Source organism: Meleagris gallopavo, chromosome 11 (genome assembly GCF_905368555.1).
Source record: "Meleagris gallopavo chromosome 11, MGAL_WU_HG_1.1, whole genome shotgun sequence".
NCBI lineage: Eukaryota > Metazoa > Chordata > Aves > Galliformes > Phasianidae > Meleagris > Meleagris gallopavo.
Window position 1 is genome coordinate 15,289,159 of NC_139414.1, and position 24,900 is coordinate 15,314,058.

At 59.8% G+C, this 24,900-nt stretch overlaps 2 protein-coding genes and 2 non-coding genes across 15 annotated transcripts; all 4 read left to right on the plus strand.

Annotated features, from left to right (window-relative positions):
* Positions 1-29: 29 nt before the first annotated feature.
* PSMD2 (proteasome 26S subunit ubiquitin receptor, non-ATPase 2) lies at positions 30-5,735 on the plus strand. The gene is made up of 21 exons (XM_010716825.4): positions 30-221; positions 466-522; positions 749-913; positions 1,049-1,170; positions 1,280-1,504; positions 1,604-1,762; positions 2,012-2,156; positions 2,363-2,423; positions 2,584-2,730; positions 2,875-2,981; positions 3,129-3,256; positions 3,333-3,420; positions 3,545-3,707; positions 3,791-3,892; positions 3,979-4,124; positions 4,298-4,381; positions 4,544-4,712; positions 4,808-4,902; positions 5,010-5,136; positions 5,214-5,332; positions 5,419-5,735. The coding sequence occupies exons 1-21, from the start codon at positions 87-89 to the stop codon at positions 5,599-5,601; spliced, it is 2,727 nt and encodes a 908-aa protein (XP_010715127.2). The 5' UTR covers positions 30-86; the 3' UTR covers positions 5,602-5,735.
* Positions 5,736-6,394: 659 nt separating this feature from the next.
* Positions 6,395-24,318, plus strand: EIF4G1 (eukaryotic translation initiation factor 4 gamma 1). Of its 12 annotated transcripts, none has more exons than XM_085233423.1 (33): positions 6,409-6,541; positions 7,595-7,655; positions 8,572-8,680; positions 8,791-8,877; positions 10,730-10,903; positions 11,203-11,302; positions 13,023-13,135; positions 14,014-14,106; positions 14,185-14,251; positions 14,607-15,518; positions 16,466-16,554; positions 16,754-16,940; positions 17,257-17,390; positions 17,626-17,763; positions 17,976-18,149; positions 18,244-18,441; positions 18,709-18,855; positions 18,950-19,186; positions 19,262-19,366; positions 19,735-19,888; positions 19,980-20,080; positions 20,164-20,266; positions 20,385-20,487; positions 21,108-21,364; positions 21,457-21,572; positions 21,721-21,893; positions 22,023-22,148; positions 22,231-22,312; positions 22,501-22,599; positions 22,681-22,815; positions 22,894-22,975; positions 23,046-23,186; positions 23,306-24,318. In XM_085233423.1, exons 3-33 carry the CDS (start codon positions 8,606-8,608, stop codon positions 23,485-23,487), a joined length of 4,884 nt encoding a protein of 1,627 aa, XP_085089549.1. In that variant the 5' UTR covers positions 6,409-6,541; positions 7,595-7,655; positions 8,572-8,605; the 3' UTR covers positions 23,488-24,318. The 12 variants fall into 12 exon arrangements, with proteins under 12 accessions (XP_085089553.1, XP_085089556.1, XP_085089549.1 ...); XM_085233428.1 differs by having other exon boundaries at positions 8,576-8,680; XM_085233426.1 differs by having other exon boundaries at positions 6,520-6,541; positions 7,599-7,655.
* LOC116217067 (small nucleolar RNA SNORD66) lies at positions 16,595-16,674 on the plus strand. The gene has a single exon (XR_004160994.1). It is a non-coding gene; the product is annotated as a small nucleolar RNA SNORD66 (small nucleolar RNA).
* Positions 17,814-17,886, plus strand: LOC116217068 (small nucleolar RNA SNORD66). The gene has a single exon (XR_004160995.1). It is a non-coding gene; the product is annotated as a small nucleolar RNA SNORD66 (small nucleolar RNA).
* Positions 24,319-24,900: the final 582 nt, after the last annotated feature.

The following is a 24,900-nucleotide window of genomic DNA, read 5'->3' on the forward strand; positions in this document are numbered from 1 at the left end:
ACGTCACGAAGACGACGGGCTGCGATTGGCCGCGGGTGCGGGCCGGGCGCAGGCGCAGAGCGTGGCCGGTGTGCGGCGGAGCGGCCATGGACGCGGGCGGCGGCGGCGGGCAGAGCCGGGTGCAGGGCGGGCCGGGGTCGGGTGGTGACGAGAAGCCCACGCCGCTGTGGGGCCGGGACCGTCGGGATCCGCCCGCGGGGCCCGAGAAGGAGCAGGAACTGGTGAGCGTCGCCCGGGGAGCTGAGTCACGGGGGGGTGGTGGCGTCGTCGGGGCTCCCTCCGGCCGCGTGACGTCACCGGGGCGAGGGGCTTCCGCCGTGACGTCATGTGGTGACACAGCCCGGGGGGTTCCGGCGTTCACTATCATCGTGGTAGGGGCCCCGCGGGTGGCACAATGCTATTATGAAGAGGAACACCGGTGTCCGTGCATTGGGCTGCTCCTAACCGAATTTTCCCCCCCGGCAGTCGGAGGAGGACAAACAGCTGCAGGATGAACTGGAGATGCTGGTGGAGCGCCTCGGGGTGAGTGCGTGCCCCTCAACCTGCAGAACTGGGGGGAAATCTACTGTGCCACAGCCCTGTGGGTACTCACAGCTGTGCTCGGTGGGTGGCTTTCTGCTCACTGTACCACAGCCCTGTGGTACTTTAGACCCGCAGGGTGGGGGGCTGCCCTGCTCTGTGTTTGGGGGAGCACTGAGCCCAGAAGGAGCACCTCATGCACTTCCACATGGGCCTCTTCCGTGTGCAGGAGAAAGACACATCTCTCTACCGCCCGGCACTGGAGGAGCTGCGCAGGCAGATCCGTTCCTCCACCACCTCCATGACCTCTGTCCCTAAGCCCCTCAAGTTCCTCCGACCACACTATGGCAAGCTGAAGGAGATCTATGAGAACATGGCTCCTGGGGAGAACAAGGTGAGCGCTGCCATCCTGTGTGGGCTGTGACTTGCCAGGTCCCTGCCTTTGCCCCCCGTGGGCACAGGGAGGGTGCTGCTTTCTGGGGTGCACTCAATCCCCTGTGAGTCTGAAGCTCTGGTTCTCTGTCCCCAGCGCTTTGCAGCAGACATAATTTCTGTCCTGGCTATGACCATGAGTGGGGAGCGTGAGTGTCTGAAGTACCGCCTAGTGGGCTCTCAGGAGGAGCTAGCATCGTGGGGGCATGAATATGTCAGGTGAGCCTGGCTGGGAACAGGGCTTGGGGTAGACAAGGACAGCTGCCTCACATCCCTGGGGCTGCGCGAGGCTAGTTTCTGTGGTGGTGATGTCCCCTTCTTCCTGCAGGCACCTGGCAGGGGAGGTAGCCAAGGAGTGGCAGGAGATTGATGAAGCTGACAAGGCGCAGAGGGACACACTCCTCACCCTGGTCAAGGAGATCGTCCCTTACAACATGGCTCACAATGCAGAGCACGAGGCTTGTGACCTGCTCATGGAGATCGAGCAGATGGACATGCTGGAGAAGTACATCGATGACAACGCCTACTCGAAAGTGTGCCTCTACCTGACCAGGTGAGGGGCTGGTGTATCTGTCTGGCCCATGGTGGGCTGAGGCTGAGGCTGCCCAGCTTCATTGTCTGACACTCATCCTCATGCATCTCCTCCTCAAAGCTGCGTAAGCTATGTCCCAGAGCCTGAGAACTCTGCTCTCCTACGCTGTGCTCTGGGCATTTTCCGCAAGTTCAACCGTTACCCTGAAGCCCTGCGCCTGGCTCTGATGCTCAACGACGTGGAGCTGGTGGAGGACATCTTCACCTCCTGCAAAGATGTGTAAGTAGAGACCATCCTCACATTCTTGGGGGGGGGAGGGGGGCAGAGTTGAGTAGGATCTTGACACTGTCAGATGTGGCTGGGGGCTTGGAGACTCTTGTCCCCAAAATAAAGACGAGCAGGAGCCAGTCATCTCTGGGCTGCTCTTGTATGCTTCTTGGCAGGGTGGGCTAATGTATGTGTCTGCTACTTGGCTAGCATTAGGGCTGCCTGGGGGCTGGGTGCTTTCAAAGTCTCCTCCCTCTGCAGAGTTGTCCAGAAGCAGATGGCCTTTATGCTGGGCCGCCATGGGGTCTTCCTGGAGCTGAATGAAGATGTGGAGGAGTACGAGGACCTGACTGAGATCATGTCCAACGTCCAGCTCAACAGCAACTTCCTGGCCTTGGCCAGAGAGGTGAGCAATGTGCTGGAGAAAGATCCCTCTGTTGCTCCAGGCTGGGATTTACTCTAGCTGCCAGGCTTTGTGCTCTGTGCAAGACCGGGGGAGAGATCCCTTATCCCTATGAGCCTGGCTAGATCCCACTGGAGAAGCTGTCTTTGTAGACCAGCTGCTGTGGTGTGTTTGTGGGGAGATAACCCCCTTTTCCCTTGTCTCTGCAGCTGGACATCATGGAGCCTAAAGTACCAGATGATATTTACAAAACCCACCTGGAAAATAATCGTAAGAGCTGATGTTTTGACCTTGGCTGTCTCTGGGTAGAGCAGACCCCATTGCCTGTGGTGGGCTTTGGCTGCTCCTTCCTTGTGACCTCACCCCTGCCTGGTATGGGACAACTGTGCAGTGGAGGGCTGGTTTGCCTCACTCTGATCTTGCTCCCCAGGGTTTGGGGGCAGTGGTTCCCAAGTGGACTCAGCCCGGATGAATTTGGCCTCCTCCTTTGTGAATGGCTTTGTGAATGCTGCATTTGGCCAAGACAAGCTGCTGACGGATGACGGCAATAAATGGTTGTACAAGAATAAGGACCATGGTGAGGGCTGCAGCTGTCTGTGCGCTTGGGGTTGTGACCCTTTCTGGGCCCTGCTGAAAGCGAGGCAGTTGGGTACAGTTCTGCTGTGTCCCCAGCCAGCAGGCCGGTCACACTGACTTGGGCTTTTCTTCCTGGGAACCACAGGGATGTTGAGTGCTGCAGCTTCATTGGGCACTATACTGCTGTGGGATGTGGATGGGGGCCTCACACAGATCGACAAATACCTCTATTCCTCAGAAGATTACATTAAGGTGAGTGGCACTGATCTCAGCCCCATGCTTACTTGGTAACAACCAGCATGTCCTGGGGAGCGAGTTAACCCGTGAGGTGACGTGAGTCACTGGCTGGCAGGGAGCTCCGTGTGGTGGCTGGTGCATAATGACGCCTCTGTCTCGTAGTCGGGTGCTCTCCTGGCCTGTGGCATCGTCAACTCAGGAGTGAGGAATGAGTGTGACCCTGCCCTGGCCCTGCTATCCGACTACGTCCTCCACAACAGCAACACCATGCGGATCGGAGCCATTTTTGGGTAAGGGTCTGCCCTGGCCTCCCTGGCTGTGTGGGGTGGTGCAGCCATCCCTGACATTCCTCTGGGCTCTCCATAGGCTGGGGCTTGCCTACGCGGGCTCCAACCGTGAGGATGTACTGACTTTGCTGCTGCCAGTGATGGGCGACTCCAAGTCCAGTATGGAGGTAGGGAGCAGAGCAGGATGTGCCACTCGAGTCCCTGACAGCTCCTAGAGATGCTGAGGCTGGTTTGGGCTCTGCATGTCCTTGTGTGATGTGCTGTGCCCTAAGAGCATGGCTCCCTCTTCAGGTGGCTGGTGTGACCGCCCTGGCCTGTGGCATGATATCCGTGGGCTCTTGCAATGGAGATGTCACCTCCACCATCCTCCAGACCATCATGGAGAAGTCAGAGACGGAGCTGAAGGACACTTATGCCCGGTGGCTGCCGCTTGGCCTGGGCTTGAACCACTTGGGTAAGGAAGGGCGGCACTGGTAGTCCTGTGAGCTGGGACTGCAAGGATCCCTTGGATGCCCTGAGCTCTGTGCCTCCCCACAGGCAAGGGAGAGGCCATCGAGGCCATCCTGGCAGCACTGGAGGTGGTGTCGGAGCCGTTCCGCAGCTTTGCCAACACATTGGTGGACATCTGTGCCTATGCTGGTGCGTTGAGCTGACCAAGGCTGAGGGAGGTGGGAGCAGGACCTGGCCTTCCTTCTGCTCATCCTTGCCCACTGCTGACCCCACAGGTTCAGGGAATGTCCTGAAGGTACAGCAGCTTCTGCACATCTGCAGTGAGCACTTTGACTCCAAGGAGAAAGAGGAGGACAAGGACAAGAAGGACAAAAAGGAGAAAGAGAAGAAAGAAAGTTCAGCTGACATGGGGGCACACCAGGTAGGGAAACTGAGGCTGGAACCTGCAGCCTAGGCGTAGGAGCTGCCCTGTGTGGGGACGGACCCAGAGGAAGCAGCCCTAGCAGTATCCTCTGCTCTCACTGTCCAGCTGGGCAGTGGTTGAGTTTGGGGTTGGTGGTCCCCGCCTGGCACTCAGTACTGGTGTCCCTGCAGGGTGTAGCAGTGTTGGGCATTGCACTTATTGCCATGGGTGAGGAGATTGGCGCCGAAATGGCCCTGCGCACGTTTGGTCACCTGGTGAGTAACAGTGGGGGAACAGTGTGGGGCTGGGAAGGGACCTGGATGAAGAGGGCAGATCTTCTCTCACACCTTGGCCTTGGTAAGCTGGGTTGTGGATGCCCTACTGTGCCCTTGCCCCTACCTGGGGTTTAATTCCTTCTCTACCCCCATTCCATGCAGCTGCGGTATGGGGAGCCCACCCTACGCCGTGCTGTGCCCCTGGCCCTGGCGCTCATCTCTGTCTCTAACCCCCGACTCAACATCCTCGACACCCTCAGCAAGTTCTCCCATGATGCTGACCCCGAAGTCTCCTACAACTCCATCTTTGCCATGGGCATGGTGGGCAGTGGTAAGCCTAAGTGGCAGCTTATGTGTCAAGGGGGTGGCCTGAAGGTTGGTGCCCCAGTTTCTGAAGGCTTGTGTCCCAATCCCTGCCTTCTCCAGGTACCAACAACGCCCGGCTGGCTGCTATGCTGCGGCAGCTCGCCCAGTACCACGCCAAGGACCCCAACAACCTCTTCATGGTGCGGTTAGCCCAGGTGATGATCCCATACTTGCGTTTGGGAAGAGGCAGGGGGGCAGTGGGATGGGGGAGCTACCATGTGCTGCCCCACTATGTGTTCACATGCTTTCTGTGCCACACTAGGGCCTGACCCACTTGGGCAAGGGGACGCTCACCCTGTGCCCCTACCACAGTGATCGCCAGCTCATGAGCCAGGTGGCTGTAGCTGGACTGTTGACCGTCCTCGTGTCCTTCCTGGATGTGCGCAACAGTGAGTAACGTGTGCTTAGCCAACGCGCCAGCACTCCTCCATCCCACACCCACACTCTTGCTTTCATCTCCTTCCAGTTATACTGGGCAAGTCCCACTACGTCCTCTATGGACTGGTTGCGGCCATGCAGCCCCGCATGTTGGTCACCTTTGATGAGGAGCTGCGCCCTCTGCCCGTGTCGGTCCGGGTCGGACAGGTGAGGGGGCAGCTGGAGCCCGGTGTGGGTGGCTGGGGGTTCAATCCTTGTATCTCCTCCTCTCTCACTTTGTTTCTCCCTTGCAGGCTGTGGATGTGGTGGGCCAAGCAGGCAAGCCCAAAACCATCACTGGCTTCCAAACCCATACCACACCTGTGCTGCTGGCACACGGTGAGCGGGCAGAGCTGGCCACCGAAGAGCATGTGCCCGTGACACCCATCTTGGAGGGATTCGTTATCCTGCGCAAGAACCCCAACTATGATGTTTGAGTTGGGGGGACTGGGGCTTGGGAGCTGGGGATAGGCAGTGTGGGTTGGGGGGGGAAGGATGATTGGTTTTGGGTTTTTTTTTTTTTTTTTATTTGTTACTGGGAGATGAGAAAATAAAGTATACATATACTGATGGTGCTGTGCTGTCCTTGAATTCTGATCCTCTCTTCTGCGTGGAGGGCTCTTAATGCCCTGTAAGTGCTCTGATAGCTTCACAGCTACTCTGGTGCTGCAATAGAATGGCTCTGTGATACGGTGGGGGGCACCAGGGAAAATTCTGGGGAAGAGGAAAACCCTGTCCTACTTCCAAACCAGCAGGGTTGGTGTCCTGAGTGGGGCCCTAGTTCTGGAGAACTACCCTGGCCTGGGTACCCCGTGGTGGGGTGGGTACCTGTGCTCTCGAGGATGGCAGGGCGCCGCTGGCTGTCCCAGCAGGCCCTGGCCGCGTCCCAGCCCTCGCTGTCCCCGCGTCCCCCGGTGCCTGCTGCCAGCCGGGCACTCTGCCATGGCCTGCGGTGCCGCGAGGCCACTCGAGGACGCGGGGGGGGTGGTTAGCTGGGGTGGGGGGTACTCCGCGCCAGGCTGGGGGTGGCACCGAGAGCGGCGTGCCCGTCCCGGGGAAGGTCCGAGGATCGCGGGGGGGGCGGTGCGGGCGGGCACCGGGACCGCGTGCTCCCGCGGGGGGCGGGGCTCCCGCGCAGAGTGGGCGTGCCCGGCGAGCCCCGCCCCTTTGCTCCCTCCCATCACGTGACATAGGAGTCACGTGCCGCGGGCGGCTCCCGAGGCGGCTTCAGGCGCGGCGGACGTCGCCCCGCCCCCTCCCGCCCCTCCCCCCGGCGCCGCGCCCGGCCCCGCCCCTGCGCGCGGCGCGGCTCCGGAAATGGTCGTGCTGCGCTGCGCTGCGGCTGCGTCGGGCCGCGCGCGCTGAAGGAGACTGAAGGTAACGGGCGGGGGCGGGGCGGGCGCGCGCCGCGGGGGGGGGGAGTCGGGAGGGGGGGGGGCACCGGCACCAGCGTGGCGGCAGCGGTGCGAAGCCTGGGGCCTCGCGGTGCCGCCGGGCCCCGCCGTCGCGCTGCCGCCGCTACTCCCACCACCGCCACCACCACGTGGGCGCCGCCGGTCTTTCCGCCGTTATCCGCTTTCCGCGCCGCCGCCGGGCCCTGCGCTCCGGCGGAGCCGCGCTGAGCGCCGTTCCGTCCCCATGTGCCGCCGCTGCGCACGTGCTCCGCCGCCGGGCCCCGCCGCCGCTGCCGTCGCCGCCGCACGTGGCGCGCCCCAGCGCCCCGCCCGGGCCCGGTGTAGAGCCGCGGGGCCATGGCGGCGGGCGGCAGTGACACGTGTCCTTGGCAGAGGCCGCGCCGCCGCGGGGGGGAGCGGAGCGCCGGGTGCCGCCCTGGGCCCTGCGCCGGGCCCCGCTCCACTCTTTCCTCCTGCCGGGGCCGCTAAGATGGAGCCGGCCCCTCCGGCTTTCCCCCCCCACTCGCCACCCCGCCCCGGGGTGAGTCACCGCCGCCCCGCTCTGCCCCTCCGCCCGCAGCCGGTCGGGCCGGTCCGGGGCCGCGTCAGGCGGCGGTGCCGGGGCCCGGCAGACGCCGCGGCGGCTCGACCCGGCCCGGGGGAACGGCCCCGTCATCGCCTCGCGGCGGGGGAGGAGGGCACGGCGGGACGCGGGCGGCCGCACGGACGCGGGGAGGGCCGGGTGGAGGCGGCCGGACCCGGTAGGCGGCAGCGGGAGGGGCTCCGCGGGGCCTGCGCTGCCCCCGTGGGCTGCGGGCCCCGGATCCCTTCGGGCGGCGCTTCGGGCCTGTAAGGCCGGGCCTCTGCCGCCTGCCGTGCGGCCTGAACCTACGGCTCAGTCCCGCGCCGGAGGGTGGCGGCCCCGGGCCCGAGTGGTCTGGGGGCCCGGCAGCAGGACCCGCGGCTTGACCCGGCCTCTCTCAGGGCCTCGGGCTGACTGTGTCTCTCCTCCCCCTCTTCCCTCCTGCTGTCCCAGTCAGTCGGATGAAAGGTCTCTGCAGGCCCGCTCAGTCGGCCCAGGTTTTTCCCGCGGGGGGGTGAGTATGGGGTGCTATGCAGGCACTGGGGGGCCGGGTTGCGGTGTTCCCTCCCTTTGGGCCCAGGTTTGTGGCGGTGGCGGGCGGCCCGGTGTGGCTTTGTGGGCCTGGTGGCATGGCTGTCCCCGAGAGCTGCTGTCCCTGCTGTGTCTTATATCCCTTTGGTCTTCCTTTAACCGGGGCTGTCAGTGCCCTGAGTATGGGATTGGGCCCCATCCAAGCACCTGGATGGCATCAGGGCTGATGGCTGTATTTGGTGCTGGGGGAGGTTGCCATCCCCACGCCTGGGGGTGAAAGGAAAGTGAGTGGGATAGCCTGTGCCTGGCTCACCATGGGGCAGGGGGGCCAGCAAAGGGGCTGGGGGGCCGGCGGGGCCACGAGTGCTGACGCAGCCAGGCGTCATGTTACAGGCACTGCTCATGGGGTGGCCCGGCTGGCAGTGAGCACCCCCCCACCCTAATGCTGCCATGGGACATGGGGACCCATCCTGGGGTACAGCTCAGGGGGCACTTCCTCTCTCCTGCCCGGATGCCCTTTGCTCCGGGGCAGGGAGTATGGAACAGAATGCCAAGTCCCTCCTGGGACCCGCTGTGTCCCCAAAGGCGGGAGTGGTGGCGGTGGCGGTGTGGTGGCAGGGGGGGATGTGGGAGCTGCTCCCTGCCCTCCCCGGTAGGCGTTTGCGGCATGAGCTGGGCTCCCGGCACCACCGGCAGGAACAGGTTTGGCCGGCCAGGGGAAGCGCTTAGTAGGTCAGCCGGGGTGGAGCCAGGGCACCCCGGCGTCAGCTTCTGTCCAACTCCACCCCATCTCCTGGAGCTTCTCAGAGGGGCTGCATTGCCCCGTTTCAGGATAGGAGAATACTGCAGACCGCGACACAGAGAATACGATGCCATCCAGCTTATGCCTGTCCCCGCAGATAGCAAGGGGATCCTTATGCACAACCACATGAAATGAACAAAGCTCCACAGCCCACAGGAGGAGCCCCGACAGCCCCGCACCCCGCCCCTTCTCCTGGACTTCCACAGGTAACAAACAGCCCCTCCGATGGCTTTTGGGGTGGGAGGTGCCCAACTGCCTCTCTGATTTGGGATGAGGCTGCTAGAGGCTGTGGTGCCCACTGGTTCCCTCCATGCAGTCAGCGTTCCCACCTGGTCAGACGGCACCTGTGATTTTTAACCCGACACCGACCTCACAAATGAATACGCCTTCTCAGCCGCGACAGGTAAGGGGTTTAGTATGGGAAGAGGAGGTTTTGGGGAGCTGGTTAGGGTCTGCTGCCTCCTGACTGAGCAGCCCACGCTCTTCCTGGTTGGCCACAGCAGTGCTGGGGGCGCAAGGAGCCTGATCCTGCCCTATGGGGCTGGCGTGCACCTACCCCAAATCTCCATCCTGATGTCCCTTCTCCCCAGCTTTGGGGTGAGGGCAGACAGCTCCTGCGGGGCACCCACCAAGTGACCGCTCTTCTCTCCTTCCTCTCCTTTCCAAACCTTGCTCTCTCCTCTCTCAGTTTCCAGCAGGGCCTCGTGCTATTCACCAGCAGGTACTAACCAGTCCCTACCCTGCATGCTGAGCGCCCGGGGCAGCCCCAGCACCTGGCACTGCACAGAAATACTTGGGGAGCATGTGGGGAGCTGCACCGAGCCCTAGGGGGGAGCAGGCTGGAGGAAAGAGGGACACCAGCTCAGTGGGATCAGCTGGAGGGGTTTCACTGCAGCGTCCCCAAGTTCCTAGGCTGCTCTTGCATGAAGTCTAGTGCATGTGGCTGTGCCTGTGCTGGTCTCGGCCCAGGCCGCTGCTTCTGCCTGTGCCCTTCTCATCCTTTTCCTCCTTCTCTCTCTGGGGTGGGGGTCTCCTGAGGCAGCAGCTGTGCCATGCTGCTGCTCTGTCCCTGACTAATGTAGGGCCCGGGAGTGATAGTGACTTTCTGCAGTGTACCCAGCGTATCTCTTAGGCTGTGGGAGGCTGCAGACATGGGAGGGCTGGGACCTGACAGCCCTAAGGGGTGACAAAGCCTTGGTGCCCTGCAAGCTGAATGTATCCCCCTGCATCCTGCCTGCAACACTGTGGCTGCACTCCTGCCTTTTGTGGCCCCTGGGAGTGTGAGCAAAGGCTCTGTGCCTTGATCAGCTCAGAAGGACAGCTGGGGACAGACCAAGTGATATCCACAGTGTGCTGGGTCCCCCTGGCTCCCTGGGGACCTCCAAAGGGGCAGGCAGCTCCCTGTGTCTCCCAGCATGGGAGAATCTGGGATGTGGCCATCATGCTGGGAGTTCGGCTGCTGCTCCTCCATCCCACAACATCAAGCTTGCACTATCACCTCTGTCCCCCCTCCCACCACCCATACCCATGTCCCATCTCAGCGCGGCAGCAGTAACTCCTGTCTCTCTCTTTCCCCTCTCCCTCTGTATGCGTGCACTTGCTATCAGGGAGGATTCAGGTCTCTCCAGGTAACGCTTTCTCCTTGCTCCAGCCTTGCCCTGCGCACCGGGCGTGCAGACACCTCCTTGCTTGCCGCCTCTGTTCCCCAACTCTGGGGTGCTGCCACCCAGCAGAACAGCGGGCAGGGAGGCAGGGGCTGGAGGGAGCTGCTGGCTCCGTGTTCTGGCTGTCCGGTGCGGTGCGGCATGGTACAGTGGGACTACAGGTCCCAGCATTCAGTGCGAGTGCCAGCCCCTGTTGCAAGGCACGCCGGGACCTGCTGCTGAGCTGCGTGCAGCCGTGGCCGGCTCCGGGCGCTGGCGCTGCCGGCCCTGTTGGGCTGGGAGTGGGCTGTGCTGGGCATGAGCTGGGTCGGATGGAGCCAGGTGGCCCCCCCGCAGGTGCGTGGGGCAATGTGGGATGCCTGGAAAGGGAGTGTGGGGGAACTGCATCCCAGTGGGGGGGGGCCTTCCCCCTTTAAATCTCTACCCAGGGGTGCACTCTGTGTCTAGGATGAGTTTTGGGGTGATGGGTGCTGTGAGCCTTCCGCCCCCCAAATTCTGGGGTAGGGAGGGAAAACCTGGCTTGGTTGCCTTGGCACTTTGGCAGGGGGGTACTGGTGCTCTGGCCTCACTGCATCCCTGTCTCTCCCAAAGCATTTCTACCAGAACAGGGCCCAGCCTCCCGCCAGCGCGTCCCGCGTGCAGAGCAACACGACGGCCCGGCCTGGCCCTCCTGCCCATGTGTATCCAGCTGCTTCCCAGGTGATGATGATACCCTCCCAGATATCCTACACACCTTCCCAAGGAGCCTATTACATTCCCGGACAGGTGAGGGCTGTGCCCCGGGCTCTGTGGGAGGGGGCTGGGTGGGCCTGAGGTTAGAGCCCAAGTTTGTTCTGGGGAGTGGTGGGGGTTACCCTGGTTCTCTCCCTGACTCCATCAGGGTGTTGTCCAGCTCTGCAGAGGGGCAGCAGCCACGGGGTTCTGTGTGCTAACCCTGGATATATGATGCCTGTCTTGTGTCCTATGCCCTGCCCTAATGGCACGCTGGTTTGGGGCATGCGCAAGTTTGGGGTGTGCCTGTGCCCTGCTGGGGATGTAACCAGCTTTCTTCTCCCCCATTTCAGGGTCGTTCCACATACGTTGTCCCAACACAGCAGTACCCGGTCCAGCCTGGTGCCCCTAGTTTTTACCCTGGAGCCAGCCCCACAGAGTTCGGAACTTACGGTACAGACTGGGGGAATTACTCTGCTTGCCATTGCTCTTCCATCCACAGCACTTAGTCCCTTTTGTTCCCCTGACTCTGGCCTCCCTGCAACCCTACAAATTCATGGGCTGAGCACAAAATCCCTCTGTCTCTGTGTTTGGTGAGGTGCCTTCTGTGACTGCTGACACCACTACATGCTGTTTTGGGATTTTGGAGGTGCTCTGTGTCTTCCAGTGCAGCCCTGAAGGCCGTGCATCGTGTCCCATCTGTCCACCCACCTCCTCCTTTTCCAAATCGGGATGGATTAATGTTTAACTGCCCAGGCAGAGGGACAGGGCAGACTTTATCCCCTCTCCCCCTTGGCTTGCAAGCTGGTGGTGAGCAGTTGTTTGGTGCTGCCTCCCCTCCCTGAGCCAGCTGCACATCCTGGGTGAGCAGGGTCTGGGCAGCGGCTGCTCCACGCCTGCCCTCTCCCGGAGCTGGGGAGTGATGGTATAAGCAGCCCCCCCTCCTTCCCCCGGCTTGTATGCGGCCACCCGGCCTGTGACTATATTTAGGCTTGGTCTGTCCGGGAGGCCTGGCAGACACAGAAATGTGAGCTGAGGCCTCCCGTCCTGTCCCCGGTATGGCAGCAAAGCAAACCGGGGCGGTGAGGGGTTTCTCCTGAGCCAGGTACGTGTTTGTCCTACCTCCCTTTTGTCCCATCAACCCCTTGGAGGGAGGAGGTGGCCCCAAGCAGTTTGGCCAGCTGGGCCCAGTCCCAGCACTCAGCCCAATGCCTCACTGCTCCATAGGGCCCGGAGCCCTGTCTCCCTGAGTGTTTTTGTCCCCTGGCCTGCAGTCTTAGGGTCTCCTCCTTCCCCATCTGCTTAGCTACCAGTGGGGTTTGAGGCCTTTTTGGTGCTCCCCCAGCCCATCACTGGGATCCTCTTTTGTGGCTTCATTGCTTCCCCAACATTTGGCCCCAAACACGTGCAGTCAGGCTGGCTCTGCTTCTCGTGTGTGTCACCAGAATGGGGACAAGGTGGCCATCATTGTGTTGCTGAGTGAGTTTTGTGCTCAGTGTGTGGCTGGGAAATGCTAGAGCTGGGAGGAGGCCAGGGTGCAGCTGCCCCTGTCCCTCCCTGTGTTGGTGTTGCAGTCACTCCCTGCCTGGGGCACAATGCAGCCCTGCCTGATGCTAGCCCTCCCTAAGATGCTCATTGCATGGATGACTTAAGAGGAGCACAGCACCTTTTGGGGGCTGGATCAGGGCCTGGTGCTGCCTCCAGCCCTCAGCATCGCTCAGTGCTACGAGCTCAATTCACAGGGGTCTGAGCAGGGAGCCCAAGGGTGTGAATGAATGGAGGGCGTGGATGGGGCTGTGTGGAGCCGCCCTTAGACTGCTGCTGGCCCAGGAGAGATAAGGGAGCTGGCAGGAAGGCAGCACCCGTGGAGCCAGGGCTCCTGTGCCCAAGCATGGCTCAGCATCCCGGAGGGACTGGCGGTGACCTGGAGCCGGTGGGCACGGCTGGGTGTGGGGGCGGCGCAGGGACGCCGCGTGTCATGGGGAAGGAATTTGGTCAGGCCTGTCGGGTGGGTTGAGGTGATGCAGGCCAGATGCAACTGGGGTTCTCTGTAGCGTGGTGTGGGCTCCCCCAGCTCCTGGCAGTCCCCCTGCATTTGTGGGAGTGGAAGGACTGGACTCGGTGGATGCACACTGGACACCTGCTGCCGCTCACACTCTCTCCTCTCCTCCAGCGGGTGCTTATTACCCGGCCCAGGGGGTGCAGCAGTTCCCAGCAGGGGTCCCCACTGCTCAGGTGATTGTGAGCCAGCAGCCACCGATCCCCCCAAAACGAGAGCGCAAGACGGTAAGGAGCCGTGCGCTTCTGGCGTGGGGGAGGCGTGTGCTGGAGGTGGGGATGGTGCCATGCCTAGCATGGGGCACGCTGCCTGTGCCGCCTCTTTCCTGGCTGCCTGTTGTGCTCGGTGTGCAGCACACTAGCTGAGGGTGGTATGGGGCTGTGCACCTGGGTTGGGGGGCTCGGTGGGTGCCGATGACCTTGGCTGTCGCAGCGGGCGGCGTTGTGCTGAGTCATGGCTCCAGGGGGGCGGGTGTGCCGTGGCTGCCAACTGCTGTCTGCTCCCGGAGATGCCGGTGCTCGGAGGCCTTGTGTAGGGCCTATTTATAGCGGGGAGCTGAGCAGCTGCTGGCCCCACACTGCACTGCAAGCTGGGGGGCTGGGGGTGCTGCTGGGTTGGGGATTTCTCCAGGAGTACTGATGGAGAGGCATTGGTGCTGCTTAGACTGTGCTTTTGTTGGTAGCTGGTTCTGTTTGCAGATGAGTGAGCAAGAGCCGTGCCTCCTCTGTGTATTGGACCCACACACCCCACCGTGGTGCACTGCAGCTTGTGCTGCACCACACTGATTGTAGGGATGTGGGGTACCTGCAGCCCCTTTACCAGCGTGCTGCTGCCTGTGGTCCACCAAGCCTAGAGGCAGGCACTGTTCTGAGCACAGTGACACCCTGGAATGGTTGGGAGCACTCTGCTGGCTCTGGCTGCTTGGTGGCATCTGAGGTGCACCCTGCCCTGCACCATCTCTTCTGGCCAGGCAGTGGGATAGCACCCTCTCTGTGAGGCTCTGTGCCCTGTAGGGAGAGGACATGCCACTGGCTGAATGGCCCTTGGGTAGTGTGTTCCCCACCCCACCGACAGTCCCCCTCTCTCTGCTCTGGCCCATGGACAGATCCGGATACGAGACCCCAACCAAGGTGGCAAAGACATCACTGAAGAAATAATGTCTGGAGCAAGGACCTCATCTACCCCCACCCCTCCCCAGGTCGGTGGCCCTCATTTTCTCAGCTGAGGTGCTGGGAGATGCACAGTGTCCTGTTTAACTCCCTTTTTGTCCCCTTAGGCTGGAAGCGGTTTGGAACCCCAGGCCAATGGAGAAACCCCTCATGTAGCAGTTATTGTCCGGCCAGGTATGTGCACACACTAGGGGCTGGCTGTGCCACGTTGCTCCCTGGCACAGCTGGTGCCAGGCCCCATGCCAGCCCCACAGATCATTTGGGGCATGTGGGAACAGATGTGTTCCCTCTGTACCTGGAGACCAGTGTTTCCGCTGTTGGTTCCAGGAGAGTTTATGGGGACTGTCTTTGCTTGGCCTGGCTGTACCCTGGGCACTGGAGGACCCCCATCATCCCTGTTCCCCGTTTGTCCGCTTAATGTGGGTTGGCACATCTGTCCCTTTCCCTGCTGTTGATGGAGATCTGGGATTTAGGGGGATGAGGGCACAGCAGGGGTCAGAGCCCCCCGCTAATACCTCCTCTCTTGCAGATGACCGCCCAAAGCCTGCGCTGGTGGTGAGCAAGCCCGTCTCCCTGGAGCCCAGCAAGTCAGCGTCCCCGTCGCCTCCCCCTCCCCTCATCCCTGAGGTGGAGCCCGTGGTGATGTCAACTGTGACGCTGGTGCCAATGGAGCCCCCCGTGGAAGCGGACACTAAAGTGGAGCTGGGCGAGGCGCCGCCCGACCTGCACCAGACGTTTAGCGCTATCACTACAGTGCCAGGGGCTGGGGAGCTGCCCCTCGTGCCCCCACCTGACATGGACACGGCAGCTGTGGTGGAGGAGGAGGTGGCAGAGGAGGAGGAAGAGGTTGCCATTCCTCTCCTGGAACCCACCTTGCAGGCGCCCGCCCTGCCTGAGGTGCCATTGGTGCCTGCTGCCCCCCTCATGCCAGCCGTGCCCCCGGTGCCAGCTGCGCCGTCGCCGCCGCTCGTTGTCCCACCGGTCCCTGAAGCACTCGCCAAACCCGCCTCTCCCAGCCCCCCGCCACCCCAGGAAGAGCCCTGCTCTGAGCCTGTCGCCGAGCCTTCTGCTGAGGCCAATGGGGTCTTAGAGGAGGTGCCCGAGCCGCTCCCCGAGGCACCTATGTGCCAGCCGGTGCCCGTATCGGAGCCTGCCCCGGTGCCCGCCCCAGCTCCCACCCTGGACTCCCCCATTGCGCAGCCTGAAGAGCTGCCCTTGCCCAACGGGATGGAGGGCTCCAGCAAAGTGGAGCCGAGCGAGGAGCAGCCTGAGTCGGACATCAGCCCCATCTCGGAGCCAGAAGAGCCAGCGCAGCCTGGAACCCCCACCTCCCCCCCAGCAGAGGAGGAAGAGGAAGAGAGCGAAGGCCCTGCTGAGGCCCAGGAGCGGAGCTCAAGTCCGACCCCTGCCCCATCGCAGACCTTGGAGGCGACTGTGCAAGGTTTGGGGTGCTGTGGGGGACATTTGGAAGGCATGCTTGGTATAGGGATGTGGGGAAGATGTAGAACAGGGGGATCATAGAATCATAGGATGGGTGTATCACCACGGGATGTGATGTGGATATGGTTTGGTTTGAGATGTGTGAGAGTGCCATGGCTCACAGGGCTATAGGATGTTGGGACATGTGGATGTGTATAGGGTGCCTTAAGCATTGGTGTGAGGAGGATGTACTGGAGTTGTATTTGATGCTGTCCTCAGACTTTGGAGGTGTGTGCTGGGGATGGGTGGATGGATGGAGATGTGCTTCTGAGAGACTGTAAAATTAGAAGGATTGGAAAATATATAGGAAGCCTTGAGAGGCAAATGAGATGCCTTGGGGTTGTGGTGGGGGTGAAGATGCTCTATATTCTTGTTTTTTGGGGCACTCCAGGCAGATGTGTGGAAATTAAATAAGGGGGCTAAAGGAGGATCGTGCACCCTTGGGTTGGGTGGGGGAGATAGGGCGTATTCATAGAATTATGGGTTGTAGAAGTACAGGTTTCCTTAGGAAGGCGTGGGGTGGATGTATTTTTGGGGAAGCGTGTCTGTGAGGTAGGACTGCTTGGATGGAGATCGTGCATCCTGGGGGCAGTATATATGGGAGGAGAGGTGTGCATGGCAGTGTCTCTGTAAGGAAGATGGGATATCTCTGTGCACAACCCTGCACAGGGGCAGGAGTGCTGTGAGGATGGGGAGCCCCCGAGGCTAGGGAAGGGTGTGGATGTGGTGCTGTATTGTAGCACAAGGTGAGCAGGGGTAATCAGTGCATTGGTATTGTGGGTGGAATGGGCTGTGATGGGACCATGTTGCTCAGTGTTACTGGGGCTTCACTAGTGACCCCAGAGCTGGCACTGGGTCACGTGGACGCTGTGTCGGTGCCCAGCCCTCACATCTTTGCCTCTTTGCTAGTTGCTGTGTCGGTGCCAAAGAAAAAACGAAGGATGAAGGAGCTGAACAAGAAGGAGGCAGTAGGCGATTTGCTGGATGCCTTTAAAGAGGTGAGTGTCCGAGGCACCTGAGGATCTTTTTGTGTCCCGTCCCTTGTTGTGATGAATTCTACTTTGTGCCATCGTGTCTGGGCCACTGATGCTCTGTGATGGTAAAGAGGATCTGAGGGGGCGAGACACCTGGTATAGGACAGAAGGGTAGGGCTGGACTCGCAGTGTGACTGTTTTCCCCATCCCTCTCCTGGTGCAGTCTCAGATCAGCGACAGTGCCTCAGAAGTGGAAAACAAGCCTCCCCCTTCCACTCCTGCCCGTGAAACAGAGGACACAGCCCCCGCCCGTCCCCAGGAGGAGTCAGAGGAGACGTGGGAGGAGAAGGAGGATAAGCTGGCCCCAGAGAAGGGCAAGGCTGGGGACCAGAAGTACCGCTACAAGGAAGGTGAGCTCTGCCTGGGCCTATGAGGCCTCTGATGGGAAACACCAACTCTGACTCCAGAGATGGGGAGGCTCTGGGTGGCATCGGCCAGGTGTCCTAAGCATCATATGCTCCTCCTGTCTTGTCCTCAGACTTTGCACAGTATTGGGGACAGGCTCTGGTGCTTGTGTCTTGAGCAGGAAGCTGGTGGCATCAGGCTCTCTAAGCAAGCGGGGTTGTGTCTGTGGGGTGCCAGGCCAGGGCAGGGCAGCTCTGTGGTTGTCTAGCCCTGTCTTGCTGCTCCCCAGCATCACAGTCCTTTTTTTCTCTCCCACTGCAGAGCAGTGGAAGCCATTGAATCCTGAGGAGAAGAAACGGTATGACCGGGAGTTCCTGCTGGGCTTCCAGTTCATTTTTGCCAGCATGCAGAAACCTGAGGGGCTGCCCCAGATCACAGATGTGGTGCTGGACAAGGTTGGTGCGGTCCTGGAAATTGGGGTTTGGGGGTTGGGCACCTCTGCTCTGCACCATGGCAGGGCTGGGCAAGGACCCGTCTGCTGTGCTCTGGGACCTGCTGCAGCACTGTGATGTGAGCAAAGCATAGGGAGAGGCATGGGGAGTTCTTTGGGGCCATTTTTCCAGTTCGTTGTCCCAGTGCTGAGGCTGGGGGATGGATCCATTCCTCCTCTGCCCCCCTGGGCATCCTCAGCCCTGTGTACCTTCACAGGCCAACAAGACCCCATTGCGGGCACTCGACCCCATCCGTCTCAGCGGCATGAACTGCAGCCCTGACTTCACCCCTTCATTTGCCAACCTTGGGCGGCCCGTCATGGGCAACCGGGGCCTGGTGAGTATCTGCCTGCTCCTCCTTTTGTCATACTGTACCCCCCTGCCTCTCTGTGATGATCAAGCCTTTGAGCCACTGTGTCTGGGCCACTGATGTCAGTGATGGAACTGAGGATCTGAACAGGCAGATGGGGATGTCACAGGAGCTTGCTGGCCTGGCTTGTCCACCAAGAGGGCTGGAACAAAGAGTTGAATTCCTTCTTCCTGTGTCAGCCCTCAGGGTTGGGTCCTCGCCGCTCGCAGCAGACTCAGAGGAAGGAGCCCCGCAAAATTATTGCTACTGTGTCCCTCAATGAGGATGTCAAGCTGAACAAGGCTGAGAAGGCCTGGAAGCCCAGCAGCAAGCGTGCCTCTGAGGAGGAGGATCCTGAGAACATCAAGACGCAGGTAGGAGTCGGGGGCAGGCGGGCGATGCACCTGGTGCCCACTGAGGAGGACAGGGAGATGTACCTGACTCTTGCTGACCCCATTGGCCTTACAGGAACTGCTTCGCCGAGTCCGCAGCATCCTCAACAAGCTAACGCCCCAGATGTTCCAGCAACTGATGAAGCAGGTGATGGAGTTGTCCATCGACACGGAGGAGAGACTCAAGGGTGTCATTGACCTTGTCTTCGAGAAAGCCATCTCGGAGCCGAACTTCTCTGTTGCCTACGCTAACATGTGCCGTTGCCTTATGGGGGTGAGCAGGGACTGGGGGCCTGGGATTTGTTTAGGGCTTTTGGTCAAGCTCTGTAGGGTGCCAATGCCTCTGCATGGGGTGGGCAGTTTACCTCTAATATGAGGAAAGATGGAGGGGGGGGCAGTGTGGCTGGCAGGCTGAGCAAAGAATTGTGGCACAGCGTCACAGAGATAAAATGGTTTTTCTCTGCTTTAAGCAGTAACCAGGTGTTGGGGCTTTTGTGGGAGGCACAACTCACACTACTCTGGGCTGTACCTCTCCCTGCAGCTCAAAGTGCCCACGACAGACAAGCCCACAGTGACTGTGAACTTCCGCAAGCTGCTGCTCAACCGCTGCCAGAAGGAGTTTGAGAAGGACAAGGATGACGACGAGATCTTTGAGAAGCGGCAGAAAGAAATGGATGATGCCAGTGCTGTGAGTTGGGCTGGAAGCTGCAACTGAGGGCTGGCACCATGCCTTCAGGTGGCTCAGAGCTCTGACCTGACCTGCCCTGGTGTGACCCTTGCAGCCTGAAGAGAAGGCACGCATGAAGGATGAGCTGGAGGAGGCGCGGGACAAGGCCCGACGACGATCCCTGGGTAACATCAAGTTCATTGGAGAGCTCTTCAAACTGAAGATGCTGACAGAGGCCATCATGCATGACTGCGTGGTGAAGCTGCTCAAAAACCATGACGAGGAGTCTCTTGAGTGCCTTTGCCGCCTGCTTACAACCATTGGCAAGGACTTGGACTTTGAGAAGGCCAAGGTACTCCTTGCCCTGCCCCATCTTGCTCTGCCCTGCTTTTAGGAAGAGTATGACTACGATTCTGTGCCCCTACAGCCCAGAATGGACCAGTACTTCAACCAGATGGAGAAAATCATCAAGGAGAAGAAGACATCATCCCGAATCCGTTTCATGCTGCAGGATGTGATTGATCTCAGGCGGGTAAGGCCTGTCCCCTGCTTTGTTTCATGGAGCTGCTGGTATGTTCCTCTGAGTGCCAGCAGTGCATGTATCCTTGAGAGCAGAGACATGAGTATGTAAGCTGTGGCCAGCCCCAGAGACACCATGCTAGCTCCCAGCCCTTGGTTAGCATGGCAGCAGTAGTGGGCACACAGTAACTGGCGGCTATTTAATGCAGGGAGCTCCCGAAACGGAGCCCTTTTGTGCCAAAAGCTGCCACAGCATGCAGGGAGCTGTGGTGGCTGAGGTGGGTGGGCTTTGGGGACTGGACAGATAGGAAGGGGGAATGTCTCTGCCTCTGTCCTCCAGCTGTCTGAGTTCCCCCTGCCCTGCTCCTCTGCCCTCTGCAGAATAGCTGGGTGCCACGGCGAGGAGATCAGGGACCCAAAACCATCGACCAGATCCACAAAGAGGCAGAGATGGAGGAGCATCGGGAACACATCAAAGTGCAGCAGCTCATGTCAAAAGACAAAAGGAGAGGACCTCCTGGACCATCTATCAGCGGTGAGTGACTTAGGGCCACCAGAGGCAGGTTGCTCTTTCTGTTCACTGCTTGAGGTAAGGCTGTGCCTGATCTCTGTCCCCTTGTACGCAGGTGGACGCAGTAGCCTAGTTGCAGATGATGGCTGGAACACTGTGCCCATCAGCAAGGGCAATCGGCCTATCGACACCACCCGGCTAACGAAAATCACCAAGGTGAGGCTGGGGGGAACGTTGTTGGGCTGCCTGGCCCCACAGTCTTGGTGCAGGGCCCGGAGCTGACTGTTCTCTGCCTTCAGCCTGGATTGATCGACTCCAACAACCAGCTCTTTGCGCCAGGCGGGCGGCTGAGCTGGGGCAAAGGCAGTAGCGGAGGGTCTGGCGCAAAGCCCGCAGATTCAGGTAGGCGGTGTGGGGCCAGCTCAGTGGTGCCATTGAGTGGGAATGGGAACCCTTTCTCCCAGTGGTTCCTGTACCAGGGATATGCCGAACTCTGAGGCTCCCCTCTTTTCACGCCCAGCATCTGATTCAGGGCGACCAGCCACAAGCACCTTGAACCGCTTCTCAGCACTCCAGCAGTCCACCCCTGCCGAGAGCCCGGAGTCCCGTCGCGTGGTGCAGAGGTGAGTGTGCTGCTCTGGTGGGCTGGGAAAAATTTCCCAGATTGGGTAGTGGTCAGTTGGTGTGTGGGTAAATGGAGTCTTATGGCTAGACTGGAGTCATTCTCTGTGGCAGGATGGGGCTGTGGGCATGGACTTGGTATGGGGTCACTGCATTCTTGCAGGAAAGGCAGGCCCCGTACTGAGCTGCACAAGCCCAGGTGCCACCAGAAATGAGAAGGCAGATCTTTCTGCTGTAGCTTGGCACTCGGAGGATCACATCTGGGTGCTATGTGCAGCCTTGGGCTACCAGGAGTAGACATTCAGGGATGGGCTGGAGGTATTCTTACAAAGACCACTGGAGATAATTGGAGCTGAAGTGAGAGATCCCAGAGACTTGGATTTGTTCAGTCAGGAGAAGGAAAAGCCTACTGCAGCAAGGGAAGGTGTGGGGAGGATGGAGCCAGACTGCCCTCAGCATTGCTGAAGGTCAGAGCGAAGGATGGCAATGGACCTGTGTTGCAACAGGGAATCTCTTCCCATGAGGGTGGTCAAATAGTAGAGGAGGAACTGGAGAGGGCCGGGAGTTGGAGTGGGATAGTGTTGCCTTGTTTGCCTTGCATAACTGCAAAACTTCCACCCAGGAGCAGCTCTAGCCGCGACAGGTCAGAAAAGGCTGGGGACAGAGGGGACCGGGAGTCACGTTCAGAGAAGAGCAGCGACCGTCTGGAGCGTCCTGATCGGGGAGAGCGGGGAGAGAGGAACAGGTCTGCTGTCACCAAGAGGAGCTTCAGCAAAGAGACAGAGGACAGGAGCAGAGAACGGGAAAAGCAGAGTGGCCCTGAGGCTGTGCGCAAGACTGCTAGCATGTCAGAGGAGCGGGACAGGAGCCGAGAGACGAGTGAGTTGGGGAGGAGAGGTGTCCTTGGAATCGAGCTGCGGGATGAGGCTCTGCCGGTCCCAAGCGGTGCCTGATCCTTTTGCTCTCCTCAGTTAAACAAGAGCCAGCACCTCTTGCGGCATCGCCCAAGCCCATGCTGTCAGAGGAGGAGCTGGAGAAGAAATCTAAGGCGATCATAGAGGAATATCTGCACATCAATGATATGAAGGTGAGAAGAGGAGGTGGCCAGGCACCAACAGGATGTCATCCGCTTCTCCAGGCAGCACTGCTGTTGGACAGGTTGCTGGCAGTGCCAGGACGAGGAGCGGGGAGCAGGGGCTGGCTGTGGGGCAGCGCTGACCCCTCTGTCCCCACAGGAAGCCCTGCAGTGTGTGCAGGAGCTGGGCAGCCCCTCCTTGCTCTATGTCTTCGTGCGGAATGGCATTGAGTCCACGCTTGAGCGGAGCACGATCTCCCGCGAGCACATGGGGGTCCTGCTGTGCCACCTGGTGAAGGCTGGCACGCTCTCCAAGGAGCAGTACTATAAAGGGTGAGAGACTGAGGCAGCTTGTTCCCAAAGTGCTGTTTGACCCGCCTTTGAATTCAACCCTCCTGAAGTCTCTCCCAGCTGAGGGTGCTGGGACTACTGGATCTCAATGCCCCCCTCTCTGCCTTCCAGGCTGCGGGAAATCCTGGAGATTGCAGAAGACATGGAGATCGATATCCCACATATCTGGCTGTATCTCGCCGAGCTCATAACACCTATCCTGCAAGAGGAAGGTATCCCCATGGAGGAGCTGTTCAGGTGAGGGCTGTGCCCCTTTGGAGGGCTGCTATGGGATCCTAGTGGGGGCATGCATAACAACCATTTTGCTTATGCTCTACAGGGAGATAACAAAGCCCCTGCTGCCCCTTGGGAAGGCCACCACACTGCTGGTCGAGGTGCTGGGCTTATTGTGCAAGGGCATGGTAAGTGCACGCTGCTCACATAGTTGCCAGCTTATGTGTTGAGGCTGGCACACAGAAGGGATCAAAACCCTTTTGGACATGGAGAGAATGGCGGTGGACAATGCCCCTTGCTGTATCTGGGAACTGGGGCAGCTGGCTGCAGAATGGGGAGCAGTGGCATTGAGGGCTGACTTGAGGTTTTCTTGCAGAGCCAGAAGACCGCAGGCAAGCTGTGGCGGGATGGGGGCCTGAGCTGGAAGGAATTCCTGCCTGAGGACCAGGATGTCAACAAATTCGTCACAGAGCAGGTGAGAGCTGGACTGTGGCCCCCAGATGAGTGGCCTTCCCCTGTATTGCACCTAACAGCTTGTCTTTCTTGGATCCCCCAGAAATTGGAGTACACAATGGGGGACAGCTCAGATACGCCAAGCTGCAAGGAGCTGACCTCAGAGGAGCTGTGCAAGCAAATGGACAAACTGCTGAAGGAGAACTCGAACAACCAAAGAATATATGACTGGATTGAGGTGGGAGTGAGGGCAGAATCCCTGCAAGGCATCTCCTGGCTCAATTAACATCTCACAGCCCCTCTTTCTTTCCTTCAGGCCAACCTAAGTGAGCAGCAGGTCTCATCCAACGCATTTATCAGGGCCCTGATGACATCCGTGTGCCATTCAGCCATCATCTGTGAGTACTGGGGGGAGGTGGAGGCCTGATGTGCCCTTGCAGCCCCTCTCTCACACCTCCTCTCCTGCAGTTGAGAACCCATACCGTGTGGATGCCCTGGTCATCCGCAACCGGGCCAAGCTGCTGCAGAAGTACATGCGGGATGAGCAGAAGGAGCTTCAGGCACTGTACGCCTTGCAGGCTTTGGTGGTGAAGTTGGACCAGCCTCCAAGTGAGTGTCACGCACAGGGATGGACGATGTAGGGAGAAGGGGGTGGCAAGTGTGTTCTTGCCATCAGAAGGTGGCCGTTGGCTGGGGAATAGCAGGGTTTCCCCTTCTGTCCCATGCAGACCTGCTGCGGATGTTCTTCGATGCTCTTTATGATGAGGATGTCATCAAGGAGGAGGCCTTCTACAAGTGGGAGTCCAGCAAGGACCCAGCTGAGCAGCAGGGCAAAGGAGTGGCCCTGAAATCAGTGACAGCATTTTTCACCTGGCTCCGGGAAGCAGAGGACGAGTCGGACAACAACTGAGCAGCTGTGAGGAGGAGGAGGAGGAGGAAGGGGGGAGAGCATGGGGCACCGTGGGGTGTGACTCCATCCCTTCCCAGCCCGCGCCCCCTGGACTTGCTCATGCCGGGGCTGAGGGACTTGCTGTGCCCCCAACAGCATCCCTCTCTCTTTTATTTTCTCCTCTCCCTCCTCCCCCAGCCCCCCTTCTGTTGGCCAGGCCTGTACTAGTTTGTCACGATGATAATAAATGGATGCTGATGGAGGTAGCTGTCGCTGTGGGTCTGCTCCAGGCCCCTTCTGTCCCCCCCCTCCCAGCACAGCACCCTGTGTCACTGGGAGCGGGGGCTGAGCCCCCCAGGCTTATGTCATGGGGGGGGGGGGGAGGGGTGTGAGATGGGGGGGATGTCTCCCTCCTCTCCTCCCTCTTCTTCCTCCTCCCGCCTCCTTGCTGAAATATAGAGAGATTATATATATATAAACTTATTAAATTTGGGTTGGGGACAGGAGTGTGATTTCTCCCCCTCCCCTGTCCTCTCTCTATTCCCCCATCACTGCCTGGAGTCCTCCCTATGGTTTTTTATTTTAAATATAAATCATTCCCCCCAGCTCGTGCTTTGACACCTGGGGAGGATGCCGGGGGGAGGGGGAGCGGGGGGGAAATGTGTGACCCTTTCTCTCTGGGCCAGGCTGAGTCCCCATCCTCCTCCTAAAGCCCCCATCCTCCCAACCCCAAACGTTTAAGGCCACAATTGGGCAGAGCAACGGGGCGGCCCCGCATCCGCGTCCCCTGTATTTATAGAGCACCGGATGTGACGAGCTGCACGTGTAATTATTAAAACAAGGATTCAATAACTGGTCACGTGAATTTGTAAATAATTTTTTTTTGCCTTTTTTTTTTTTTTTTCTTTATGAAGTATTTAATTGAAGATTTAAAGGCATCTTTTCACCTTAAAACTGGAAATAAAAGAACATTGCTAAATAATGCCCCGTGTGCCGCTGTTGCCGCCTGGCCCTATGTATGCCCCCTGTCCTTTGTCCCTTGCCCCTGGGCTGGCATGGGGATGCCCCAGGGAGAGCCACCCCGAGGCAGATGGTAGGTACCTCCCTCCTGGGGCTGGGAGGGAGGCATGGAGTGCTCAGCACTCTAGGGTTGGATGTTCCTCCATGTCCCCAGACACTGCTATTCATGGGGCACAGGGGTGGATCGGGCCTTAGCACTAACACACTGGGGACAATTTCCCCATTCCCAAGCGCCATGTATCCCTGTTGCTGTGGGCATGGAGGTGGCAGGAGCTGGAGGGGTCTGTTTGGAGCAGTTCTGTGGCAGGAGGGGAAGGGATACACTAGGCTGCTCCTATGCTTTCTGTCTTGGAGGATTTTCTCTCTGCACCCTTTGCAGTCTTGCAGCGGACATGGAGGTGAGGCTGGATGATG

Bases quoted from the DNA above. Each gene is read 5' to 3' on its own strand.
- EIF4G1 (XM_085233427.1), top strand. From the start codon at position 8,606: ATGAACAAAGCTCCACAGCCCACAGGAGGAGCCCCGACAGCCCCGCAC. The intron at 16,941-17,256 runs GTGAGCTCTGCC...CTCCCACTGCAG, and splicing joins GAAGTACCGCTACAAGGAAG to AGCAGTGGAAGCCATTGAAT. The intron at 17,764-17,975 runs GTGAGTATCTGC...TTCCTGTGTCAG, and splicing joins TCATGGGCAACCGGGGCCTG to CCCTCAGGGTTGGGTCCTCG.
- PSMD2 (XM_010716825.4), top strand. From the start codon at position 87: ATGGACGCGGGCGGCGGCGGCGGGCAGAGCCGGGTGCAGGGCGGGCCG. The intron at 2,982-3,128 runs GTGAGTGGCACT...TCTGTCTCGTAG, and splicing joins CCTCAGAAGATTACATTAAG to TCGGGTGCTCTCCTGGCCTG. The intron at 5,333-5,418 runs GTGAGGGGGCAG...TCTCCCTTGCAG, and splicing joins TGTCGGTCCGGGTCGGACAG to GCTGTGGATGTGGTGGGCCA.